Genomic DNA, 26,036 nt, shown 5'->3' with positions numbered 1-26,036 from the left:
GCAGCTTTTTCAGGATATTATCAGAAATGAAATTTGGAAAACAACCCAGAATGCAGGCGTAGGTCAAAGATCTCTGCTGGTAACACGTAATCCGGGCTAGGAAATTGTAGGCGGCGGAATTCCCCAGCTTTGTAAATCCACTTCAGTCAATTTGTCCGTGGGCGGGGCCGCTCCAAAAACATTCCTTCCATGCGCATGAGTGCGCATGCGTCTCAGGCGGAGTGTGACCCTGAGAGGTTGCCGTCGCGCAGTGCACGAAAGACGTCGCGCGTGCGCAGGCGCTTGGCGCAGAGGCCTGCCGGAAGCCAAGATGGCGCGTAAGGGGTCTCCAGGCCGCTGTTGGCGCCTAAAGAGTATCTGAGCTGGGTGTTTTCGAAGGTGCTGTGGCAAACGCCCTGCCTTGCTGCCATGGCCCGGCATCGGAATGTCCGAGGCTACAACTACGATGAAGGTAGGTGACAGGGTCACGCCGGGACATTTTTACTATTCCAGCTGGGATTCCAGCCCGTTGACATTCACTTCAATCCGAGTTCTTAAATAGTGGCGCCCGGCTGAAATTCTGGGAGGCCCAGTTGGGGAAATAACAGGACGTTTGAGAGCCAGCGAATGGTGTTAACTCGCAATTTCTGATTCTATGATTTATCTTATTTAGGGGAGGGGGAAGTGCCGCATAGCTTCATATAGGAAGGATATTTGGCGAGGTTAGGATCCGATGATATTAGGCACATAATATTATCACCAATCCCGTTTTTTTTCCCCTGGTTGGGCACTTGCTTGTCTCCATCTAACCCTGTTTCCCCCTTTAGAAATGTTCATAAAAAGTTGCTTATTCGTAAAACACTGATGGACTTAGAGCCATGTTTAACTGATCTGTAATTATGTTAGATTTACATGGTAAATCTTTCTGTGTCTGTCCACATGTTTTTACTATACAGCTTAGCTTGAAGTAACAGAAGGATTTATTTTTCAACGAATTTCAAATAAAAAAAATGTACGAGACAGTAGAAAAGATACTTAAAAAGACCCACAGAACAAGTTGATCAGATAATCTCGAGGCATGTACTCAGCTCTTCACTATCAGTACTTGATATACATATATTTTGATATGGAAGTAAAAAGTAGTGTTAGGATAAAGGGCATGGAAATGAACTTACTAACTTTAAAAACTGAAAAGAACAAATGTGTGTATGAACATTGACTAGTAGTTTAAAAGTAGTTTTCAGCGGAGGATGTTATGCAGTGCCTAATTATAGGTATTACCAAGCATCATTCAAACTGAAAAATATAAACACATATGGACTAATGCAGAAGAGGAATAAAGACCTATTGCTTTGTAAAGTGCAAAGCATGTAGTGTTTAATATGTTGGTGGTTTTTATTGGCACCTCCAGTAGTTTGTTTTAAAATATCAGTGTGCTCTGGTAGTTTTAGGCAACTAACACTCTGTGCTACATTTGGAGGCTGTGACCCACTACATTCCTCCTGGTGTATGTTAGAATGGAAGTCCTTTTAAAGTAAGTGTTCTGGTGGTTGTCAATATTGACATGTGGACCACGGACTCCTGAGAAATGACTAGACTGGGAGCTTTTATTTTTTTTTGTGAGACATTATTTTGCTATGTTGCTCAGGCTGGCCTTGAACTCCTTCAAGTGATCTTCCCACCTCAGCATCCTGCATATCAAGAACTACAAACCTGTGTCACTGTGCCTGACTGGGAGATATTTGTACAATTATAAAATAAATGATATGAATAGGTTTTATTATTACTCATTCATTTCTTTAGTAGCCATCATTTCCTTAAACAACCAAAATTGAGTGCTTAAAGCACTAAAGCTGGGGAATGACATTAAGATATTGAGGGTAGTCTAAGTAGGAGATAATAAAAAGTAACAGATAATAATGAGAGAGACTACAAAAAGTAAGGATAGTGCTATGGAGGCTGCAAAAAAGAGTGTCTAATTCAGAAAGGGTTGGGGGTTGAGGTGAAGCAGGATTTCTGTGTGAAGGAAAGTTTGCTGGAGGAGAGGTTCTTGGCTGCAGGGAGTGAGTGCTAAATATCTTCTCATCTTGGCCACCTGAGGTCAGGTTGCCATGTTTTCTTTGGAACAATTGCTGACATCATAACCAAGCAGTTCCTGTAGCATGGGGGGGTTCATCCCCCTGTTCTGCTTATGAAAGTTCATACATCTTCAGGGTCCAGTTTGTTTCTGTTCTTCCCAGTTAAGCATTCCCTTGCACTCTCAATAATAATTTAAAAAAATTCACATAAGTAATTTAACCTCATTAGCATTTGTGCTCTAAAATACTTTGATTTCCTTAATTCCTAATTTGTTTTTTCTCTGTAATTTGGATAGTACTTTACACGATTGCCTCAGATACTAGTTTAAAAGCCCTACTTTAATTTTATATTTGATCCAAATAGCATTTGTCTAATTTTTCTCTGTCAATTACATTTGGTATTAGCCTTTAAGCATGATGTTTTTAATGCATGAATACCTTAAAAAATTGGCCAACTTCATCCTTTGTTGTTTTGGATGTTATATTCCTGGAGATCTTTCCCTAGTATCCCTACTCCTAATTCTAGTTTTGTTCATATGTGTGTTTATATCATTGTGCTGTAAATCTCATGTTGAGCACTTGTGTAGTTTTGTAGTTGTCCATTTTTTTTTAATATGTATTCCCTGTCAGAATTTTGGTTTGGAAAGGGCTGAAATGTGCTCATTTTTGTACTGCAAGTGCCTCCTAAGTAGTCCCTGGTCCAGTGTTAGCATCTATTAAATAAGTGAATGAATACATTTATATATTCCTTGTGGGTTTTAGTTCTTAATAATTTGACTCATTAGTTTATATTAAAACAAATAATTATTTACTGTCATATGTGTGCCAGGGACTTGGCTAAACCAGTTCTTTCCCTGATGAAGATGATATGCCCATAGATTAAAACAGGAGTGGTGCTTTGAAGACAATAAATTGAAGTTGTGTGCTAGAGGGCAAAGGTGGAAGGGAGGCTTGTTGCATTACCCAGGTCAGGGAAGACTTCTGGAAAGTGATGACATTTAAGCTGAAACCTTACCAAGGAGAAGAAACAACTTTAGGGAGATCTGGGCAAAGAGCATATTCCAGTCAGTAGGAAAAGAGGCTAGTTAGCTGTAAAGAAAGTGAGCACAAAGCTATTTAGGGGTAAGCTGATTTTGTAAAGATTACTTAGTTGTACAGTGAAGAACTACTGTTCTTGGGACCTAGACATGCTAGTCAATTCTATTGAAAAGAAGGATTTGTCTATAGAGATTACTTGGTGAAAAACATGGATGGATGGCTTAGTTTAAGGTTTTGTCAACACTGGAAAGACAAGTTTATTGCTATAGGATTATTGTTATTTTTTGATAACATGGAGTGAAAATTTGGGAAAACATTAAAAATCAACCTAAAAGCACAAGAACCGTGTATGTTTTTATATATAGAATGTCATACCTACTTTGTAAGTGAAATTCGTAGAATTTTTTGGAAGAGTTGACATTTCCAAGTTTTGACAATTTATTTTGGAGAGAATTTAGATACAGTATTAATAAGGGAGAATATAAAAAGAACTTGTAAATTAATTTATTTCTTTTTTTGATTTTAGATTTTGAAGATGATGATCTCTATGGTCAGTCTGTAGAGGATGATTATTGTATTTCGCCATCAACAGGTGAATTTTTAAAAACAATTCAATTTCCCTAATTTGAATGTTAAGAATGTCAAGTAAATACTATTGTTATTCTAGGGCCAGAGTGTTCTATATGACTATAATATGTAATATTTAAAAAGATACATGTATGTTGATTTTTTTTACCCATGAATAGCATTTAAAGTTTTGACACCATCATTTAGTTTTAACAGTTTGAAGAAAATTCTGAAGACTATGGGTTTTCCAATATTCTTTACAACATACAATTAATCTAAATACACTAAATGGTAATTTAGTTAGTAATGAAGTTCTAAAGCCTCTGGAGGCAGACAGCAGTTAATTTTATATCTTTAAGGATATTTTGAATATTAGAGAGAGATGTTGTGCATCCACTTTTTTTTGTAGTACTTTAGTGTTTTTTTAAAAATTGACACAATAATTGTGCATATTTATGGAGTACAGTATGATATTTAGTACCTTAGATTATCTACTGTTAAGCAGTATGGTAAATACACCAACTACCTATAGTTCAGACATTTTTTTAGTGGAACCAGGAATGGCTGCAGGGGATTTCTACCCCAGCCCTTTTTATTTATTTATTTTCTTGAGACAAGGTCTTACTGAGTTGCTGAGACTGGCCTTTAACTTGAGATCTTCCTGCCTCAGCCTCCTGAGTCACTGAGATTGCAGGTGTGCACCACTCTGCCTGGCTATTTCAGACAGTTGATAGAGCCATAGAGAGATTTAGAGTTCAGATTCCTATATGATTCCACATCAGAGCTGCATCTTCTATTCATCTGTTCAAAGATTTCTTTGCTACCATATAAACAAAATACTCCTTTCTAGTAAAGACTGAGTTTTTTTTTTAACCTTTCTTTTATACATTTTTCTTCAAATCTTAGCTATTATAGACAATGGTTGAAAATTCCTGTTAAATTTTAATGTAGCATTAAAAGGGGGTATGATTTAACTATTACTAGGTGTTACAAAAGTATAATTCATTAAACTCACTTTCCATTTAGTTTAAATGTTTATTATAATTAACATTACCTTTAGAGCCCTTTGCTATGGCCTGAATGATTGTCTTCTCCAAATTCATATGTAAATCTTATTCTCAAATTGATGATATTAGGAGATGATAGGTCCTTTGGGAGGTGATTAGGTTATGAGGGCAGAGTGCTCATGAATGGGATTAGTGCCTTTCTAAAAGAGGTCCTAGATAGATTCCTTTGCCTTTCTACCTTGTGAGGACACAGCAAGTAAGTGCTATTTGTGAGCCAGAATGCCTTGATCTTGGGCTTCCCAGCTCTAGGACTTTCAAAAATAAATTTCTGTTTATAGGCTGTCCAGTTTATATGATATTTTGTTACAGCGGCTTGAATGGTCTAAGACATTCTCCTCATCATAATTATTCTATCGTCTACTGAGATGCCCTATAGACTATACCTACTTCAGTCCATTTTTAGACTTTGAAGACCAAATATACCCCTTTTGAGGCATAGGTATGCTCTAGAACTTGTCTTTAATACTTCTATTCTTCCTGTCATCTCTTTCCTGTTACTTGTTATTCTGAAATGCATCTGGTTTTATTTGTAGGGCTGCTCTTAAGATCAAGTACTTTACTTATTTAACCTAATCATGACCTTTTCTCTCTCCCTTTAATGTTTCACTTTTGTCATTCAGGATTCTGATAATAGAAGAAAATTTTACCAGTTATTTTATCAGAGGGAATTTAATACAAAAAGAAGTTGTTATCCAGGAATTACAAAACAAATGTTGCAGAAAGGACAACCCAGATATCAAGAATGTAGTAACTATAGGAAGAATTTACCATCCGTAGTTCTGTACAGAACAACAAATGAGGTTGAAACTGATCTTTTGAAGCTTGTGGGATCTCCTTGGAGATAGGACTCAGACAACAAGGAGGGGTTCTGCTTTGCCTCTGAGGTTCACCTGAGGTACTAGGGAGCCTGGCTGATGCTGGTGCCTCTGAAGTGACTTTTTGAAGCTGGGTTTCAGCCTTTTGAAGAAATAATTTCAATTTACTCTCTGCTGTGGTGTTTAGGGAGTGAAGGGGCAAGTTGATGTTGATTCAAGGGGCAAGTTGATGTTGATTCTGGGAATTTTGAAAAAACTGAAAAACTTAAGTTAGTTACTGTTTACTGGAATAAACTGCTTTTGCAAGGTAAAGTATTGCCAGGGCGATGCTGACCAGAACAAAAAGCAAAAGGGAAGGCCTTGTAGTCTTCCTTTAGCATCTTACTGGATACTGAAAAGGAGCCAGTTGTCAAAGAATAAATGTGCTCTGTAATACTTGAACATCAGCATCGCAAAGCTGAGTAAATGTGGGTTGGAAGCTGAGAGATAAGTTAATAACCAACATTCCTTTAGAGCTCCTAATTGAGGGATTCAAAAGAAGACATTTTATAGGGATATAGGCATAAAAGAAATTTCCCTTTTTCCAAGGATCCCCCTAGGCACTTGCCCTTTGGGGCTCATACAATTCAGTGTCAAAGTTGACTAGGCACTTTAAACTTTGGAGGTAACAAAGTGATGCCTGGTATCTCTGTCCTCATTACTCACATTCTAAGTGCAGTAGAAAGCAAGGCACATTTGTGTAACTGAGAAGATGATGTGGATATAGTATTAGAATTGACTTTTAAAAAGATCTCTTCTGCAGTGTAGACAGTGGATTGAAAGAGGTACATGAGCTAATATAGGCATATTAGTTAGAAGACTACTATACTAAAGTATATAAAGGATATTAGGACAGTGTTCTCAAAGTGTGGTCCCTGTACCATCATCATGACTTGAGAGTTTGTTAGAAATGTAGTTCAGAGGTGATGGTGGAGGGAACCAAGAGTCAGAATCCTAGGGTGAGGTGAGACACAGCAATGGTATAAAAAACCCACTAGATTGCGTTTGTGGCTTGCATGGGGAACCATATGTTTAGGATAAGAGTGGATTTGGACAAGAGATTTACAAGATTTACAAGAGTTGAGATCTTCAGTACTTGAAACTTGGTAAATATGGCTTGTATAAGGGTTGAACCATTCATAAAGTGATTCCTGAAAGACACCTTACTATTGCAGGCTAACTCTCATTTAGGTAGGCTTTTCTGGATAAGTAACATTTACTATTGAGTAATGAACTAATAGTGCAAAGGTCAGGCCTTCCAAAGTTGTTTTTTTGAGATTTGTATTTGTGGCCTAGCTTTCTTGAGGACAGAATCATAGTTTATCCATGTGTCTCAAAGCTCTTGATGAGCATACGTTGATCTTGCATATGTTTGTATTCTGGATAGTCTGGCTATGAGAGTCACATTTTTTACACATCAGCAAGTCCAATATCATTATCAAAGAAGGAGATAGTTAATTCGAATTTCTTTGACAAACTTGTATTTTGAGCAAAAGCATGTGAATTTGGATGTTTTATTAAAAAATTTACAGAGTAGCAGTAATATCAGATTAAAAAATTTAACTTCCTCTTCAGTGGTAGGTTTTCAAGTAACTGCCAATAAAAAATGAATAGTTTAAGAATACCTTGTTCTTAAAGAAGCAGCTTGCTATGGCAACATCAGTAGGATTTACTGTAGTGGGAGTCATGGGCTTTGAATTTGATCCATATCTCTATTAATAATATCCTAGTTGGTGACTGAATACTTTTTGGAATAGTGTTTGGGGATTGATGGACAAGTGAAGGTTTGAGAAGCTCATCAAGTAAAAATTAGCCCGCATATTGAGTCTCCCCTCCATATGTGTTCTACTTCTAAATTAAAATAATTGAAATAAAAACACACAATTGTCTCATTGAGGTGATCTTACTAATAGTCTATTGAAGTCTGTTAATTGAGTTACTTTGCCAGTTAATAGGAATTTCTCTCTAAAATGTATCAACCTATATATATTGTTTTGAATTCAACAAAGTGCAGCTTTCCTTATGGAAAGGTGATTTCTAAATGTAACAGCTTTTTTTTTGTTTCCTTTAGAAAGATTGGTGTTGATACTGAGTATTGAATATAAGTTGAGGAGTAGGGTAGACACTCAGATAGTTTTACAGCTCTGTACGAGTGTCTGTTTTTGTATCAACTAGTATGATTAGAAGTAATCTATATTTGCTCTATCCTGTTTAAAATCTTTATTGGATATCAATTTATGTGTAAAAAATCTCTCTTCTAATAAAATTTCCCATTAATTTGATATAAAGCAGATTATAAAGGCCTGTTCACAGCTGACTGCAACAATTTGGTGGGTGGGTGAACATGAACCTGACTGGAATCCCCTGGGAAGGCTTCTGGCAGATGGGAACTGGGCTGGCAAATTTAGAGAATGGCATGTTAGGTAGAGCAAACAACATTGCTTAAGTAGTGGCCTCTTAGTGAGGTTTGTTTCTGGAGACTCACAGGATTCACAGAATTTGCAGCATTAAAAAGAACTAGGCAGGGAGAAGTAGGAACCAGATTGTGAAAGATGTTTTCAATTTTGGGTTTGTGGTGTCAACTTTATTGGAGCTTTTTAAGTCAGGGGGATGGTATTTTAGGCAGGTAACTGATGACAGTTTACAGAATGGAGTATAGGTAGGGTAGATGAGAGGGGAGATTTACAGGTCAGAGTTTCCTAACCTTCCCAGTGGTCTGAATCAGTGCGAGTAATTGTTAAAAACATAAATTTCTTGCTCCATTCCAGCACCAGTGCATCAGAAGCACCAGGGGATGAGAGAGCTGTACCTCTGCATGCTCACATGATTTTGACCTTAAGGTGTTTGGCGAACAATTTTAGGTAGTTTCAGGAGTTAGGTTTTGAATTCTCTAAACTTTTATGTTTGTTAAAATGCCTTACATTTGAAAAATTATTTTGTGTATCTGTTTTTTCAGAAAGCACTTCCATCGTAGTGCTTTAAAATTTAGAGTTTAGAGAACAACAACATTTTATATCTATTACCATGCTTTTCTCTGATTTAACTTTTATTTTATTTGTTGTCTTTGGGCTGTCATTTCAACTTCAAAGGTTTGGAATGCTTCCCTTCTCTCCCCCAGTATCCCTTTTTCCTACAAAAGTTTTCTCAACCTGTTTTCCTCCCTAGCAAATCTAACCATTTCTACTTCCAAAATAGTGGCAATAGCACAAGTTTGTGAGTTGGATTCATGTGTGAGGGAAGGTGCAGTGGTATTAGGGACCCTCCTCTGTCAAGAATAGCTCCTGTGAGGTAGAGTAGAAGCCTGAACATCAAGAACTGTCTCTTCCCTGTCAGTATTTTCTAAGTAAAACTTGTTGAGGGAAACATCATGATTTTTTTTGCCTCAATGTTTGGATCTTAGATTTCTTCCTTATAGCTAGAGGTATGAGGGAAGATGAAGGAAGTACATTTGTTAAATTTAGGCTAAACTTAATACAATTTAAAGGGCAGAATAGCAGTTTGTAAATCACAGACTCAGAATGGCCCTTTTTACATTTTTTAGTATATTACACTATGTTAAATCTAAGATGTCTTGGATTTTAAGGCATCTCATTACTTAAAAGAAGGGAGAAACATACACATACACAATTTAATATGTGTATTCCTGAAATTCTTTGTGGTTTTCAAAATTAAATACTAAAAATAGCTCATGGGAAGTAGGAGGATCAGAACAGGCCGCTCAACCTACAATGTATGAACAAAATCTAGTTATCTTAATAAAAAATGCTTGCACATTTGAAAAGATGCATTGACTTCTCAGTGAAGAAATACTCCAGTAAATGTAAACCTGGTATACTTAAGATAAATTGTAAAAGCTTGATAGAAAATGAAGAAAGGGTTGAAACTAATGAATAATGTTGCAGAGGCAAAATACAGATCTTGGAGACGCAAGCAGTAAGCACTGTCAAACGGGGTACTTGGCCAATCTGAGCCAAGAGAAGAATGTGAGGCTATGTGGCACTATAATACAACTAGAGTTGCAGTATTATATTTGTTTTTGTTTGGTTTTATTGGGTTTCAACCTTATGCTATTACATGGTGATGCAGAACATTGAAGTGTTAGGGGAAAAGTTTCAAAAATTAAAGCATCTTTAATGTTACATCCTCATCATTCCTCTGTGTACCTATTAGTATGAGCTAATTTATGATAAGGAAACATGCATTATAGAATAGGTTGAATTCTCTCAACTTCTCTGTATGTCTCTTACTCAGTTCTCCTTCTCCAAGATCTCTTCTACCTCTTCAGCTTTTCCTGTTTTCTTACCTCCTTTATTAAAACTGCTTTAGAGCTGGGCACAGTGGCACACGCTTGTAATCCCAAGGGCTCTGGAGACTGAGATAGGATTTCAAAATAGGATTTCTGGAGACTGAGATCATGATTTCAAAGCCAGCCTCAGCAATGGTGAGATGCTAAGCAACTCACTGAGTCCCTGTCTCTAAATAAATAAAATACAAAATAGGGCTGGGGGTGTGGTTAGTGGTTGAGTGCCCCTGAGTTCAAACCCCTGTACCAAAACCAGAAAACAAACAAAAACCAAAGCAAAACAAAAAACCCAACTACTTCATTCTTCACTTACTAATCCTCTGCAATACTTTCCTATCTATATTATTCTTTTAGCTTTTAAAATATGTTATTACATTTTTCTTCTTTGCCTTTCCTGTTATAATAAAGCCATCAGTTTATACTCTGAATTGAGAGCATCTATGCAATGACCTTCTCAGTATAGGTGTTACACATAAGCCATCGTTTTTTTTTTTTTTTGTACTGGGAATTGAACCCAGTGGTGCTTTACTGCTGATCTACATTGCCAGCCATTTTTATTTTTTATTTTGAGACAGTGTCTTTCTAAGTTGATGAGGCTGGCCTTCTAACTTGTGATCCTCCTGCCTCAGCCTCCTGAGTTACTGGGATTACAGGTGTTTATCATAATATTCAGGTTGGGCCATAGGTTTATGTTCTGTGTATTATTTGTAAATTTTACATATAATTTCCCTTTTATATGTAATGCCTTTCTGAAAACATGTACAAAAGTCAAATGTAGGCATTTTATGTGAGGGACTTAATATGTTACATGTTATTAAAGAAAGCTTAGTAATGCAAAACTCTAATAATACCTTGCCTTTTGGATATTGTATTTATATTTTTGTCCTTCATAACATTGGTTAATTTTATTCTCTTGTAATTGAACAATCTTTGAGACTGATTTCAATGGACCATCTAGTTAAGGTAATAGAAGTGTTAGTATTTTGGGAGTGTGGGGTAATGATTTTTCCTTTTGCTATTAGTTCAGTAATAGCATTCAAGGATATATTGGCACTGTGATAGAGTGTCTTTCCTCCTTTTAATGCAATATGTAATACCTCATAATATCACTCACTAGTGATGACACTGCTTGTATTGTAGAAGAGCACAGCCTGATGTCTGAAAGTTGAAGGTTTTTTACCTTGTAAGTGAATGATTGAATGAATATTTACAGTGTGAGTGAGTGATTGAAAGTATACATTGTTCAAAAAATTAGGACATATTTTTGGTCGTGTTTGTATTTGGACAAATTAAATTTGCAGGGAAATGGATGGCATTAGAGCAGATTATGCTAAGTGAAGCTAGCCTATCCCTAAAAAACAAATGCCAAATGGCTTCTTTGATATAAGGAGAGTAACTAAGAACAGAGTAGGGACGAAGAGCATGAGAAGAAGATTAACATTAAACAGGGATGAGAGGTGGGAGGGAAAGGGAGAGAGAAGGGAAATTGCATGGAAATGGAAGGAGACCCTCAGGGTTATACAAAAGTACATACAAGAGGAAGTGAGGGGAAACGGAAAAATAATACAAGGGGGAGAAATGAATGACAGTAGAGGGGGCAGAGAGAGAAGAGGGGAGGGGAGGGGGGATAGTAGAGGATAGGAAAGGCAGCAGAACACAACAGACACTAGTATGGCAATATGTAAATCAATGGATGTGTAACTGATGTGATTCTGCAATCTGTATATGGGGTAAAAATGGGAGCTCATAACCCACTTGAATCAAAGGGTGAAATATGATATATCAAGAACTATGTAATGTTTTGAATAACCAACAATAAAAATTTTTTTTTAAAAAAAAGAAAACTATTGCTAATTTTCTTAATTATACAATAAGTCTTTAGTATTTTATAACTGAGCAAATAAGTTTTTTTTAGAACTTTTGTTAAAATAAAGAGTTAATGAAAAATGTCAATACCACAGCATTTTTCAATTACTTTACATTCTAGCTGCTCAATTTATTTACTCACGACGTGACAAGCCTTCAGTTGTTGAGCCTGTAGAAGAGTATGATAATGAAGACCTGAAAGATTCTCCCAATTCTCTTTTGAACCATCAGCTAAGTGAAATTGATCAAGGTATAGTAAAAAAAAATAGTGTTGTCTATATTTATTGCCTAAAAATAATTAATAATTAAATATATTAGAATTTTAATTTTACTGTGATTATTCATAATAGTGACAGGACAGTAATGATACAAGAATATCTCATATCTTCAAGGAAAATTTACATTAAGCATATTTTGAGTAGAATATTTAACTATGTGATTGAAAATTTGATTGTATTGCTACTGTTCAGTAGCGGGAATTTTTTATCTAATTTTCTCATTCTTTCATCTTTCTTTTCCTTAAGAAAAAGCTCCGGGGGCTGGGGTTGTGGCTCAGTGGCAGAGCGCTTGCCTCGCACGTGTGAGGCACTGGATTCAATCCTCAGCACCACATAAAAATGAATAAACAACAACAAAAAAAGATATTGCAAAAAACAACAACAACAACAAAAAAAAAAAAAAAAAGAGAGAGAAAAAGCTCCAGTGATTTGTTATAAGAACATTTTTAAGAATATGTATTGTTTCATAAGCTTTATGGGGAGTTTATGATTAGAGGATAGAAACTTTCTTATTTGCAAAGATTTTTTAAGTACCAAAAGGCTTTAAAAAAACAAGCTAAAGGCCAAAATAACAGCTATGCAAGTGTCCTGATGGTTCACATCTGTTTAAATTACACTTCAGTGACTGTTGTATTGGGAGTTCATAACCCACTTGAATCAAGTGTATGAAAGATGATATGTCATGAGCTTTGTAATGTTTTGAACAACCAATAAAAAAAAAAATTACACTTCAGGATGGAACTTGTAAGTTCAATGGAAGTAACATTAGTTGAGCTTTCTTATTTTTAACTCCTTTAAACATTTTAACAAAAGTACTTATATTTTATCTTGTAAATTTGAAACATGATGTTGCTTCAAACATTATTTAAGCAAAGATTGATAGTAGAACTGAAATGGCCAGATATATCACTATGTATCTGTTAACAGTAAGCAGGGATAAGCTGATTTTCTCTTTTTCTGCAGTATGACTTTTTACTGTAAATATTTATAATGAATGAGAAATCTGTGAGCTGATCTTTAAATAAGTCAACAAAATTATACCAGCTGCTAAACAAATCAAGAAAAATGGAAAGAATACATAAATACATATAAAAAATAGAAAGCAGAAAGACAAATGAGACAGAAGAAATAAAAAAACAATTTCTTTATCAACTCTGGAAATACATTTGAGGGTTAGTCTCTGTGTCCTCTCTTCTGTACCACTGGTCTACCAGTCTGTTTTGGTGCCAATACTATGCTGTCTTTGTTACTATTATTCTGTAGTATAGTTTGAGGTCTGGTATAGTGATGCCACCTGCTTCACTCTGCCTGCTAAGATTGCTTTAGCTATTCTGGGTCTCTTATTTTTCCAGATGAATTCCATGATTGCTTTTTCTGTTTCTATGAGGAATATCATTTTGGGATTGCATTAAATCTGTATAGTGCTTTTGGAAGTATGACCATTTTGATAATATTAATTCTGCCTATCCAAGAGCAAGGTAGATCTTTCCATCTTCTAAGGTCTTCTTTGATTTTTTTCTTTAGGGTTCTGTAATTATCATTATCATTATATAGATCTTTCACCTCTTTCATTAAGTTGATTCTCAAGCATTTTATTTTTTTAAATATTTATTTTTTAGTTGTAGTTGGACACAATATCTTTATTTTATTTATGTGTTGCTGAGGATTGAACCCAGGGCCTTGCATGTGCCAGGTGAGCGCTCTACCACTGAGCCACAACCCAGCCCCCCCAAGTATTTTATTTTTTATTGAGGCTATTGAAAATGGGGTGGTTTTCCTTGTTTCCCTTTCTGTGGATTTGTCACTGAAATACAGAAATGCCTTTGATTTATGGGTGTTGATTTTATATCCTGCTACTTTGCTGAATTCATTTACTAGTTCTAGAATTTTTCTGGTGGAACTTTTAGGGTCTTTTAGGTATAGAATCATATCCTCAGCAAATAGTGCCAGTTTGAGTTCTTCTTTTCCTATATGTATCCCTTTATTTCTTTTCGTCTGTCTAATTACTCTGGCCAGTGTTTCAAGAACTATGTTAAATAGAAGTGGTGAAAGAGGACATCCCTGTCTTGTTCAGTTTTTAGAGGGATTCCTTCAATTTTTCTCCATTAGAATGATGTTGGCCTGGAGTTTAGCATAGATAGCCTTTATGATGTTGAGGTATGTTCCTATCTGAATAAAAGTTGGTAGAGAAGCTATTATGTGAACACTTCAGTAGTGTTTTTATTTATTTGTTTTTGCATTACTGGGGATTGAACCTAGGGGTCTTTTACCAATGGGCTACATTCCCAGCCCTCTCCACCCGCCTTTTAAAATTTTGAAATAGAGTCTTTCTAGTTTGCCAAGGCAGGCTTTGAGCTTTTGATCCCTCTGTCTCATCCTTCCTAGTATTATGGATGTGTGCCACCACCCTTGGCTTCTATAGTATTTTTGAAAAAAGGTGTTACAGTTCCCATTGTGGGATGAGAAGACAGAAGAAGACAGGAATAGAGTATAAGTCTCATCCTTTCATCTGCTACGTATGTCTCTGTGAACAAAGATTAAGGAGTAGTGAAATTCAAAATCATGTTTTAGAAGGAAAGTTAAACTTCCAACTTTATATATAAGTAATTGCATGATAACAGTAATAATGATTATGGCTCACTTTTACTAAATGCTCTCCAGGACTGTTCTAAGTGTTGTTCAGTTATTAACATATTTAATCATCACAGAAACATTGTAGGAAAGCTATTGTCCTTCTTTTTACAGGGGAGAAAAATGATACTCAGGAAAGAACTTGTCTGAGGTTGCACCAGCTAAGCCAACTAATTCTTTAACCTCAACTTTTTTTTTTTTTTTTTTTAAAGAGAGAGTGAGAGACAGAGAGAGAGAGAGGGAGAGAGAGAATTTTTAATATTTATTTTTTTTTAGTTTTCGGCGGACACAACATCTTTGTATGTGGTGCTGAGGATCGAACCCGGGCCACACGCATGCCAGGCAAGCGTGCTACCACTTGAGCCACATCCCCAGCTCCTTTAACCTCAACTTTTAACTGTCTCTTTTGTGTAGAAAATAGTTCTAAAGTGAGAAGAGGTTCTGATGTTTACTATGCCATGTATTCTGTTCCAGTTTCAATAAGTCATATATTTATCAAATTGGTGTTATTTTCCCAACATTGCTCACTTGCCCTTTAAAATAAATCTTGGACTAAGCAAGTCAGAATTGTCCAGTTACGTGAGGAATTTACTTTCAATAATTGAGACATGGAGCAAAGTACCAAATACCTTTTTTTTTTTTCTTGAAACAAGTACAGTATTGCTAGCAGATTCTTTGTTTAGCATGTAAGCATATAAAATGAAACATAATTGAATTCTGTGAAATGATTTGGTGGAGTAGGAAGTCTGTCTTAGTGAACTTTTCAAGGCTACGACCTAAACAACTTGATAGTAGCAATATAAAGGAAGAAATATATATTTTAGCCCATGGTTTCAGAGTTTTCAGTTCATGGTCTGCTTGCTCTAAGGTAGAGATGTTGTGGCAGAAAGGCATGGTGGTGGAAAGTGCCCAGCTCATGACAGCCAGGAAACGGGGTGGTAGGGAGGCAGCCAGAGGCCAGAAGCAAAGGACAAAATACTGTCCCAAGAGCAAGCCCCCATCCCCTACTCCTGCCACTGTGCCCCACCTGCTACTTTCTACCATCTCTTAGTAGTCAGTCAGATATTAGTGGATGATTTGATTAATCCACTGATGAAGTCAGAACCCTCATGATAAAATCACTTCCCGAAAGCTCCACTTCTCTGGACATAGCTACATTGGGGACCAAGTCATTAACACATGTGGGTACATTCCACATCCAAAAACCATAACAAAATCCAAAAGCCTCAGTTCTTTTCGATTATTGCTAACTTCATAATGCAGTGATTTTCAGTCTTCATAATTTTTGTAATTTAGAATTTGCCCCATACGACTAACTCATAAAGTTATTGTATTACAGAAGGTGTGCATGGGTCTGAATTGTGAAAATTGCCAAGTGGAATAAAAATATAAATGAGTATATTCATTCATTTTTATTCACTGGCCCTTAGGTAGCAGGTCCTATTTTACTTCATGAATATATTTTTTTTTTTTAAGAGAGAGTGAGAGAGATAGAGGTAGAGAGAGAGAGAATTTTTTTTTAATATTTATTTTTTAGTATTTGGCGGACACAACATCTTTGTTTGTATGTGGTGCTGAGGATTGAACCCGGGCCGCACGCATGCCAGGCGAGCGCGCTACCGCTTGAGCCACATCCCCAGCCCCTTACTTCATGAATATTGTTAATAATTACTTTTTATAATGACATAATCATAAGAAAATAAAATCCTTAAATAGTTTGGACAACTCCAGGTATGAATTTTTTTGTGTGTGTGGTGCTAGGGACCAAACTAGGGCCTCATTCATGCTAGGAAAGCATCCTACCACCAATTGACATTCCCAGTTCTTAAATTTTTTATTTTAGAATTAAATATTTATGTTTCTCTTATTCTATTAGACTTCCTTGTTATGCATTTTGCTTGTTTTTTAAGAGTCATTTAAGGATGACTTGAGTTGGCTGGGGAAAACTGAATTAGCTTAAAAGAAAACTTAAAAGTAGTAATTTATAAAATGTAAGAAATATATCTAGTTATCAGTGCAGTTAGGAATAGTGTACATTGGCCCTCTATTTCCACACATTTGAAAAATGGTTAGTATAGATACCATCATTGCTTTCTGAAAATAGATATCAGTGTGTACCAGTTACATTTTTTTCAAGCATTAGTCAGTATTATGGGAGAGACATTTTATCATCATCATGAGATGAAAATAGATACTATTGTATACAATTTATATGTTTTTCAAATAGTATTATTCAGGAACATGTAGTATAATGACTTAATAAAATTGTTCCTCTGGTAATAAGGGAAGAAAGGTATATTGTAGAAAAATATAAAGGAGAGGTGAATATCCTAGTATAGTCTCAAGTCCTTTTTATCAGTTTTGAAGATTGGGGTTCTTTGGCGCTGTTTAGTATAGCTTTTAATCTTTGTTGTCTGTCCCAGCTCGTCTTTATTCGTGCCTTGATCACATGAGAGAGGTACTTGGAGATGCTGTGCTGGATGAAGTACTGATTGAAGCAATTCTGAAGAACAAGTTTGATGTGCAGAAGGCTTTGTCAGTGGTTCTGGAACAAGATAACATGCAGAATTTGAAGGGAAAGAGCGAGAGAGCAATATCTACAGGAAAGACAGTAAAAGGTATGCCTTTATATGTTCCCTTTTTGTCGTTTTATGTAGTTCATGGTTTTAGAGGGTCTTTAATTTGCTCAAGTTGTTAAAATATTGCATGTTACAGTTAACTCTTGATTATTATCAATTGATTTTCTGTCTTGAATTTTCCAGCTATGTTCCCTTCTCTGTTACAGCCTGTTTTTTGTTTGTTTGGTACCAGGGATTGAACCCAGCGGTGGGTAACCACTGGTCCACACATCCAGCCCATTTTTTTGTTTTTTATTTTGAGGCAGGATCTTGCCCAGGGCCTCTGTAAATTGCCGACTTTGAACTTTTGATCCTCCTGCCTCAGCCTCCTAAGTTGCTGAGATTATAGGCTTATGCCACCATGATGGCTCCCTCCCACCCCTTAATTCACTACTTGTTTGCATAACAGAGCATCTAAGAAATAAAATCAGATAAGCCTTTTTTTTCTTCTTGGGTTTAAGGGAACTTTTTAATTTTCTTTAAATCTAGTGAGATAGAAAATAAAAATTAATACCTAGCCATTTAATGTTTAAAAAACCCTTGATGCTTATAGCATGTTATAGCATATATAATTTCATTTTATTTAAATATTAAATACTATAACCACTAGAGCTATACTACTGTTCCATTTCATGCCAAGATTTTTAATTTTAAATTTGTAGGATTTGAGTTTAAATTGGAACTTAATGGATATAAGAAGGGAACTGAGGTACCATTATATTAATCAATATGATATCTGCTAGGTGATTTACTAACTGATTTGCTATTTCTTATAATCTGTGGGCTAGAATTTTACTACAACATAGTGGCGTGTAATCTGTTACCATGAAATAAGAAGTGTTTTTTTGTAGGGAAGGGATGTGGATATATACTTTTAGCTGACCAGTGTGGGAATGAATCAGTAATACATTATCTGTATTTATAGTGTAGCCCAGATCACAGTAGATATTATAGGGAATTACTTGTTTGCCTGTTTTATGTGTATGTTTGGTGTGTGTGTTGCTGGGATGAAACTCAGGGCCTTATTCATGCTAGGCAACTGCTGTACCAGGGAGCTATGTTTTTAGCTGTGTGTGTGTTTTAATTAATTAACTAATTAATTATATTTTTAAGGTTTTTTAAAATTGATTTTTAAATTTTTTAAAAATTTAAGCTGTGTTGTTTTTAATGCATTAAAATACCACTATTTAAAAAAGTTTTGACTTTGAGACAATTATAACTATTTAGTTATGGTAAAACCTCACTTTATTAAATTTATGACAATTGGAACATTGACTTGGTACTTACATTTGTAAATACCATGAACTAAGTATGAAGGTTACTTTAGATTATTAAAAGCAGGTAATATTCTTTATTATTTTTTTAGTGTGTTCACTTACTGTTAAATAATGATCAACTATTGCTTTATTCATGTTATAATCAAAAGAAACATTTAGTAATTAAATGCCTCATTTCATATTTCCTTTTGGTTGCTGTGGCTGTCTTCTGCATATGTCAACCTATTCATCTGAAAATTAATGGCTCTTGTAAGGTAAGGAGTCTTATTTTCTTCTTCTGAAGTTTCAACTGATAATGTTCAAAGTTCTTATTCTCAGTCACAAAATCATTTGGATTGCAGTAACAAACCCTTTGATTCAGTAGCAAAACATGGATCACATAATTCTTTGGTTGTACCAAATCACTATTTACTTCATAGGAAAAAGAAACTTGACAGACCTAAAAGTGAAAAGAAGCTAGAATCATGTAAGTTAACAAAAGAGGTTTCATTAGCTGACCTAATTCATGATATGCCAAGAGATTCTAATCAATGTCAGCCAGAAGGCAGATCATCATCCTCAGATGATTTGAAAAGGCTGCTTTCAGAGAATCTAGATGCTGATTTGTTAAGACCTCATGCATCTGAATGTGTTTCCAAAGATGATTTTGCTTTCAAAGGAATACCAGACTTAAAGACCTTAATGATAGAGAGCACAACAGATAATAATTCTTTATTTATTCAAAACAGTTCATTATCTGATTTCCAAAACATTCCAGTACAAAACAGCGTGGGAAGTTTAAATAATCCTTTGCACTTAAGTAGCTCATTGGAAAATACAACTGGTGATAATCTAAATCCTAGTAAAAAGACTGAAGTTGGAAATGTTTCTTTAGTTGAACAGAGTGCCAAGAATTGCATTTTAAAAAATGACAGTTTGCAGTTTTCCCAATGTAAAAGTCCATCCCTAGCTGAACTGTTTCAGGAACACAAAGAAAACCATCCAAGCCAGTGCTTTACTTTATCTAATCTTTGTAACCAGTCATCTGCCAGTTTTACAGATCTAAGTTTGGGATCCTTTCCCCTGTCACAGCTAGCAAATCACTGTCAGTCTTCTTCTGGAATATCAGAATTAACAGGATCTCTGTCATCTTTGGCATTTCATAAAGCTTCTCCCACAAGAGACCTTGAGAATTTGTCACTTTCTGATTTGATTGCAGAAACAATTGAGGTAGACAGTTCTCAGATTAAGAAAAATTCTTTTGAGCTCAGTTTATCCGAAACGAGGTCTCCTGGAATAGATTCAAATATTGATCTTAGTGTCCTGATAAAAGCTCCAGATTTTGTTTCAAAGCCTATAGTTGATCAATCAATTGCTCCAACACCAGGAACTGAAGTTCTTAGTTCAAAATTAGGGAAGAATTCCAATTCTGCTAAAGATAATAAGAAAAACAATAAAGGCTCTCTGACTAGGAAACCACCTTTTTCTCTCTCTTGGACCAAGGCCCTTGCTGCTAGACCTTCAGCTTTTGCTTCAACACTGTGTCTTCGTTATCCACTAAAAAGATGCAAGCGGCGCACCCTTGACCTCTATAAGACTTTTCTTTATAGTAGACAAGTTCAAGATGTAAAGGACAAAGAAATAAGCCCTCTTGTAGCAATAACACCATTTGACTTCAAATCAGCATCTCCTGATGACATTGTAAAAGCTAATCAAAAGAAAGCATTTACTAGAGAATAGTAGCAAAAGGAAAACTTGGGTTACTGCTGTAGAACTTTTTATTTGAAATTAATTTAATGTCTTTGTAGGATCAACTTATATTATGGGATTCAAATTGTGACTTTTATTAAAATTATCTTATGTCAGTTGATAACAACTTAAGTTGATATGTATTTTTGCACTGAAAAATTTTTTTTACTCTACTTGTAGTGATAACTGGCTTTATTTGAGTTGATAACGAGTATATGTTTACAAAATGGATATGGAAACTTGATATTGTGAAATTGAGCCTCAGATATTTTTATTTGGTGTTCAACTTTATAAGTTTTTACGATGAGATATTTTCTTCTATAAACTATTTTTGTGCTTTTTTCTTAAACAAAAATGCCACCATTTGGTATTATTACAGTGTGAAGATTATTCTTATGATATATGGCATAGAGTAGCTGAGACATAATTACAATTTAAAATATTATTGGTATCATTCCCAGTTTAATTATTTTACTGAATGTGAATATTAGAAACATTTCTATTAGAAAATCTTAAAATTCCTGACTTTTGAGAGTACTATAGATGCAGTTGAAATACATTTTCGATGATAATAAAATGAAAATCTTTTAAGGGACCATGTAAATATTGAAGATGAATTAATGCATAAATTATTTTTATACATTTTCAAGACCATTTGTTCTAATGTATACTTTAAAATAAATACATAGAAAGTGTTTTCAAGAATGGTTGCATGTTCTTTGAATAGATGGTTTTACCAGATCTCCTAAACTTTTGCTTTGTAATAAAAAAATGAAACATGGAGTTACTGACACTTATATACACTGCAGTGAAAGTTTCATAATGGCAGATCAAATAAGAGCTCTTTTAGTTAGAAAAATAAGTTTGCAATTCATCCCTTACCAGCAGTCGTCCTCAACTAGTAGTCAGAATCAACGGGGGAATTTTTTTTGAGACAGATATTGTGGTTTCCCTCTAGACCTACTGAATCAATCTTTGAGGGATGGCACTTGGGAATGTATGTTTCCAAGATGATTCCCCAGGTGATTCTGAATGTCTGCTTATATTCAAGAACCACACCTTAGAGAAATAAATCAGTAGAATGGAATCACTAATGACAAAATATCTCAGCTACTTAACATCAGGAATACCAAGGAGAATAGCTTATTTAGGAATTATGGTCTTTTGTATAAAATGATGAAGATATTTTTAGTGTTTCTTGAAAAACATTTCAGTAATATCTCAGTGTTTTAATATTAAACCCCCACTCCCCAGGACTGGGAATTGAACATCCTTAGCATTTTTATTTTGTATTTTGAATCAGGGTCTCTAGTTGCTGAGACTTTGAAATTGTGATCCTCCTGCCTTAACCTTCCTGATTGCAGGGATTATTGGCATGTACCACTGCATCTAGCTAAAATGTTATTTCTTTTTTCTTTTCTTTCTTTTTTTGGATATTAGGGATTTAACTCAGGGGCACTCGACCACAGAGCCACATCCCCAGCCCTATTTTATATTTTATTTAGAGACAAGGTCTCATTGAGTTGCTTAGTGCCTTGCCATTGCTGAGGCTGGCTTTGAACTCAACGAGCATCCTGTCTTGGCCTCCTGAGTTGTTGGGATTACAGGCATGTGTCACTGTGCCTGGCAAAATATTATTTCTTAATGAAAACAAAATAGCTGTCCTTTTTCCAGTAAAGAAAGATGCTCCTCTGGCGACTATTTGACAGCGCATCTGATAACATTTTATATTCTTGTTTATTTTCAGAATGACTTTCCAGTATTTTTGGTGGGAAAAGTTAAGATGGCATTATGTTTTTATTGTTCTTCACAAAATGCTTTTTGATGTCTTGTAATGTCTTCAGGTTTTTTTTTTTTTTTTTAAAGTGATACTGAGGCTTGAATCTAGGGCCTTCACACATGGCAAGGAAGCTGTACACCAGCTACATCTTCAGCCTCAAGTTTTATTTTTAATTTCTTATTTCAGTGTACCTAATGCAGATGCTTAGGATGTCATAAAAATCACAAGCTGTCTAGACACAGTGGTGCATCACTGTAATCCCAGCTACTTGGGAGGCTGAGGTAGGAGGATCATAGGCAGGTGCTCAATGGCAAAGCACCTTGAGTTGAGTTAGGTACAAAATATGTTTTAAGATCAGTTTTAAATTTGTGTTACCCTCAACTGCTGGGTTCATTTTTCCAGTTTTGAACCTTGATTAAACAATTTAGTAACTTTGAACTATTAGCATACAACTCTAATTTAGATTTATGTATAGGAAGTCTCTAGAAGTGAATATATTCTGAAGTTGTAACTGATGATAATTCCTAATAGATTAAATCCTCCACAAGTGCTTCACTTTGCCCATGAATTTGCAAATATTTTTTAACCCACACTGAAGTTGAATAGTGGTACTGTTTTACTGTCTTCATAACAAACTAACATTCAAATGGAAGTATAGTACTTTAGGTCATGGAGCAGAACCCTTTTGTTGGCTAATTAATTGAACTACTGCTTATAAGATTATTTTTTGGGGTGGGAAAAATTCTATATTATGGAGTGATAAGGGAAGGCAAAAGAGTATTTTAAATAAGTCTTCAATCTTCCTATTTTGCTTGTCTTGGCTACTGGTCTATCAGGCATGTACCTGACAAGCATTTGCCATGTAGACCAAGGGAATGTCACAGTCTGTGAGATTCAAAGGGTAGAACTAAGAAGACTCCTTGGTAAAAAGACAGGTGGCAGCTCCATCATGGAGCTGTGACAATGACTGTTTGCTTTAAGTGCATATTCTGCATCAGCTGCTGTTCACTGACTGACTGCTATCTTGGTAGCTCAGGTATGCTGAATGTTTTAGGTTTACTTTATTTTCCAGTTCAAATACCAACTTTGAGGTATAAAACTTTTTATTTGTATTATAAAGTACATTAATATTTTAGGAATAGAAATAATTCTAATAAAAAATTATTCATTTTGCTCTTCATTTTTTTGTTCTTTAAAAGATCTAATGTTATTCATGAATGTTTTGTCCTTTTGCTTTCTAAAGTCTTTAGTTGACTCTTTGGTTGTAGTTCTTCTTACAATTAGTTGCCAAGAACTGGAGTTTCATTTCAATTCAGTACATTAATTTCTCTTTATTTTACCCTTTCTATCTTGCTGACATTCTTACCTATTTTCTTCCCTTTAGCTTTGAATTTTCCTTAAGCTTTTTTTCTACCTTTTTCTTCTCATAGAAATAGTAGTATTTGCAGTGTTTTATATTTAAATTTTAGCACTCAGTGAAAGGTCATGAAACTAATTGTCATACCAAGGATAAAACTAACAAGATGCTTTTCTTTGAATGTAAAAGGAAACAGTTAAGATAAACACAGTTAAGAGAAAAATAATGAATTCTTATATGATTATTTACTTTTAAACTGACCTTAAGTAAATATTGAGATTATTATATATTGAGAATATATATAATAATCTCAATATTTTTATCAGCAAGCTTTATGTTTCATGTACTCAAAAATATATATTTGGTTATAAAGTCAATTTTATGGTATCTTAGAAATTGTTTTCTATTATCTAAATAATGGAATGTATATAAACAATGTTGACTAGACAGGGAGGGATTAATATGAATTTTTACACTAGTTTTCTTCTATCTATATACATATATTTACTATTTAAGGCTCAATTTATGTAGAATTTTAATTTTAAGATTGTAAAGGATTTGTCACATTTTAAGCATATATATACAGTTTTAGAAGAGCTACATTGAAAGAAAAATAATGAATTGAAAGAAACTATAATCTGAGGTTTTCTTAAATCAAATGTGAAAGCATAACAATTTATCTTTTAGAATTTTCTATATAAATTTGATTTCAGAATGATATTTTGATACTTTATGCAGAAGGTATTGCTTTATGTTTCTGTAAAACAAATTTTTTAAAAAATTCATTGGATTGTGAGGAATTTCTTCTAAGATATGTGTTTATAATTTTGCTTTCCATGGGGTAAATTGTTTCGTGCCTGTGTGTGTGTGTGTGTGTGTGTGTATAAAATATATATGTATGTGCTCAGAAATATTGTTAATTACTGTATAGGTTATGGCAAATATTGATCATGTTATTGCAGAAGTGATAGTGGAAGGTAAAAGAAATGATAAGAGTATATTTCTGATGCTGTCATGCCTGATTTGCATTGCATGACTTAAAAGAGACCATTTTAGATGTAGGAGATATACCATTATTAACAGATTCTTATTCTGAATGGGAGGTTGAGTATTGACATGTAAACACAAATTACATTTAGCATGGTGTGGCTTATTATAATCATCAAAGCAGACATCAATTTAGTACGGTGTTGCTTATTATACTCATCAAAGCAGACATCTGTATTAGTCAGCTTTTTTGCTGCTGTGACTAAAGGACCTAACCAGAACAACTGTAAGGAGGAAAAGTTTGTTTGAGGGCTCATGGTTTCAGAGGTCTTATTCTATAGAATGAAGACTGCTGGTTCCATTCCTCCAGGCTGGAGGTGAGGCTGAACATCATGGCCGAGTGTGTAGCAGAGAGAGGCAGCTCACATCATCAGGAAGCAGAGAGAGAGCCTCCACTCATGACATACAAAATATATACCCCGTAGTTATGCCCCCAATGAACCAATCCTCCAGCCACACTCACCTCCCTCTAGCTACCACTCACTTAATCCCATCAGGGATTAATTCACTGATTGGTTAAGGCTATAACCCCATCATTTCTCCTCCAAACCTTGCATTGTCTCACACGTGGCTTTTGGGGCACGCCATATCTAAACCATACATCTTTGTCTTCCTCATCCAAACTGCCATCTCTTCCTTTTTTTCCTATCTTTGTTATAAGTGACACTATCATCTTAGTAGTTGCCCAAACCAAAAGTATAGCATTATTCTCAATTCCTCTTACTTTGCCTACTACTCAAAATCAATTACCATTCTTTTTATTTCTGTCTTAGAAAGAAGTAAATATTTGTGTGTGCACATATATATGCCTAAGTGTTGATTCTTGTTATTTGGGGTAGTCACTGCATCTGCAGAATTAAGAAATACAACACTGCTCCTCTAGGAAATACAGGGTTAGGTTCCTGTGAGCTTCTGATCACATTTCTGTGAATCACTCACTATATAACCTTGTTTTCTATGTGTATCTATTTAAATACACCTTATATATTATTACATATCACTGGTTCATTAACTTGGAAATCCTGGTGTATAGCACATAATTTCGGCCTAATCTAACACATTCTTTATGCATAAGGCACATTATAGCCTTCTTGTACCTAGACACACTAGACTGCACTTAAGCACTACACTTGCAAACCATTTGAAATAGCAAAATTACCAACAACAAAAAAACTCCACAAAAGTAGAAAAACACAGTAATAAATAGACCATAGAAAGTATACTTGTTTACTTTATGAGAGCTAAAACAAAAAGACATAATGTTATCTGTTTTTTCACTTGAGAACTTGCATGTTGGTGACTCAGATTCTTCATTGCTCTGCACATGTATGCAAGTGACTGCCAAAATGTTATAAATAGTAATTTTGGGGTTTCAAATACATTCTAGTGAGTAGGAAAATTCACAAATTTAGAATCTCTGAGAATGAGAATGCAGAATTGCTGAAATACCTAGCTGGTTTTATAATTTTTCAGTTTATTTTCTTTTAAAATACTTACAAATAAAATGGTACAGTTCAAGTAATTTTTCTAAAAGTAGATATAATTTTCTGTTTCCCTGTCCAAATCCT

The 26,036-nt window shown here is 34.9% G+C and overlaps 1 protein-coding gene across 4 annotated transcripts in view; it reads left to right on the top strand.

Moving 5' to 3' along the window:
• Positions 1 to 229: 229 nt before the first annotated feature.
• Hbs1l (HBS1 like translational GTPase) overlaps positions 230 to 26,036 on the top strand; it is a 92,051-nt gene continuing 66,244 nt past the window's right edge. The window contains exons 1-5 of one of the 4 annotated variants that reach the window (XM_015501492.2): positions 230 to 451; positions 3,622 to 3,687; positions 11,874 to 12,002; positions 17,085 to 17,279; positions 18,816 to 20,989. In XM_015501492.2, the coding sequence (XP_015356978.1) occupies positions 409 to 451; positions 3,622 to 3,687; positions 11,874 to 12,002; positions 17,085 to 17,279; positions 18,816 to 20,275 (1,893 nt within the window). In that variant the 5' untranslated portion in view covers positions 230 to 408 and the 3' untranslated portion in view covers positions 20,276 to 20,989. Of the gene's footprint in view, positions 452 to 3,621; positions 3,688 to 11,873; positions 12,003 to 17,084; positions 17,280 to 18,815; positions 20,990 to 26,036 lie in introns of those variants that run through there. The other 3 variants (XM_015501501.2, XR_007345790.1, XM_048798658.1) reach the window with 3 other exon arrangements.

Source organism: Marmota marmota, unplaced genomic scaffold, assembly GCF_001458135.2.
Source record: "Marmota marmota marmota unplaced genomic scaffold, marMar, whole genome shotgun sequence".
NCBI lineage: Eukaryota > Metazoa > Chordata > Mammalia > Rodentia > Sciuridae > Marmota > Marmota marmota.
Note: the sequence above shows the minus strand (reverse complement) of the source record. Positions and strands in the feature narration are given on the sequence as shown.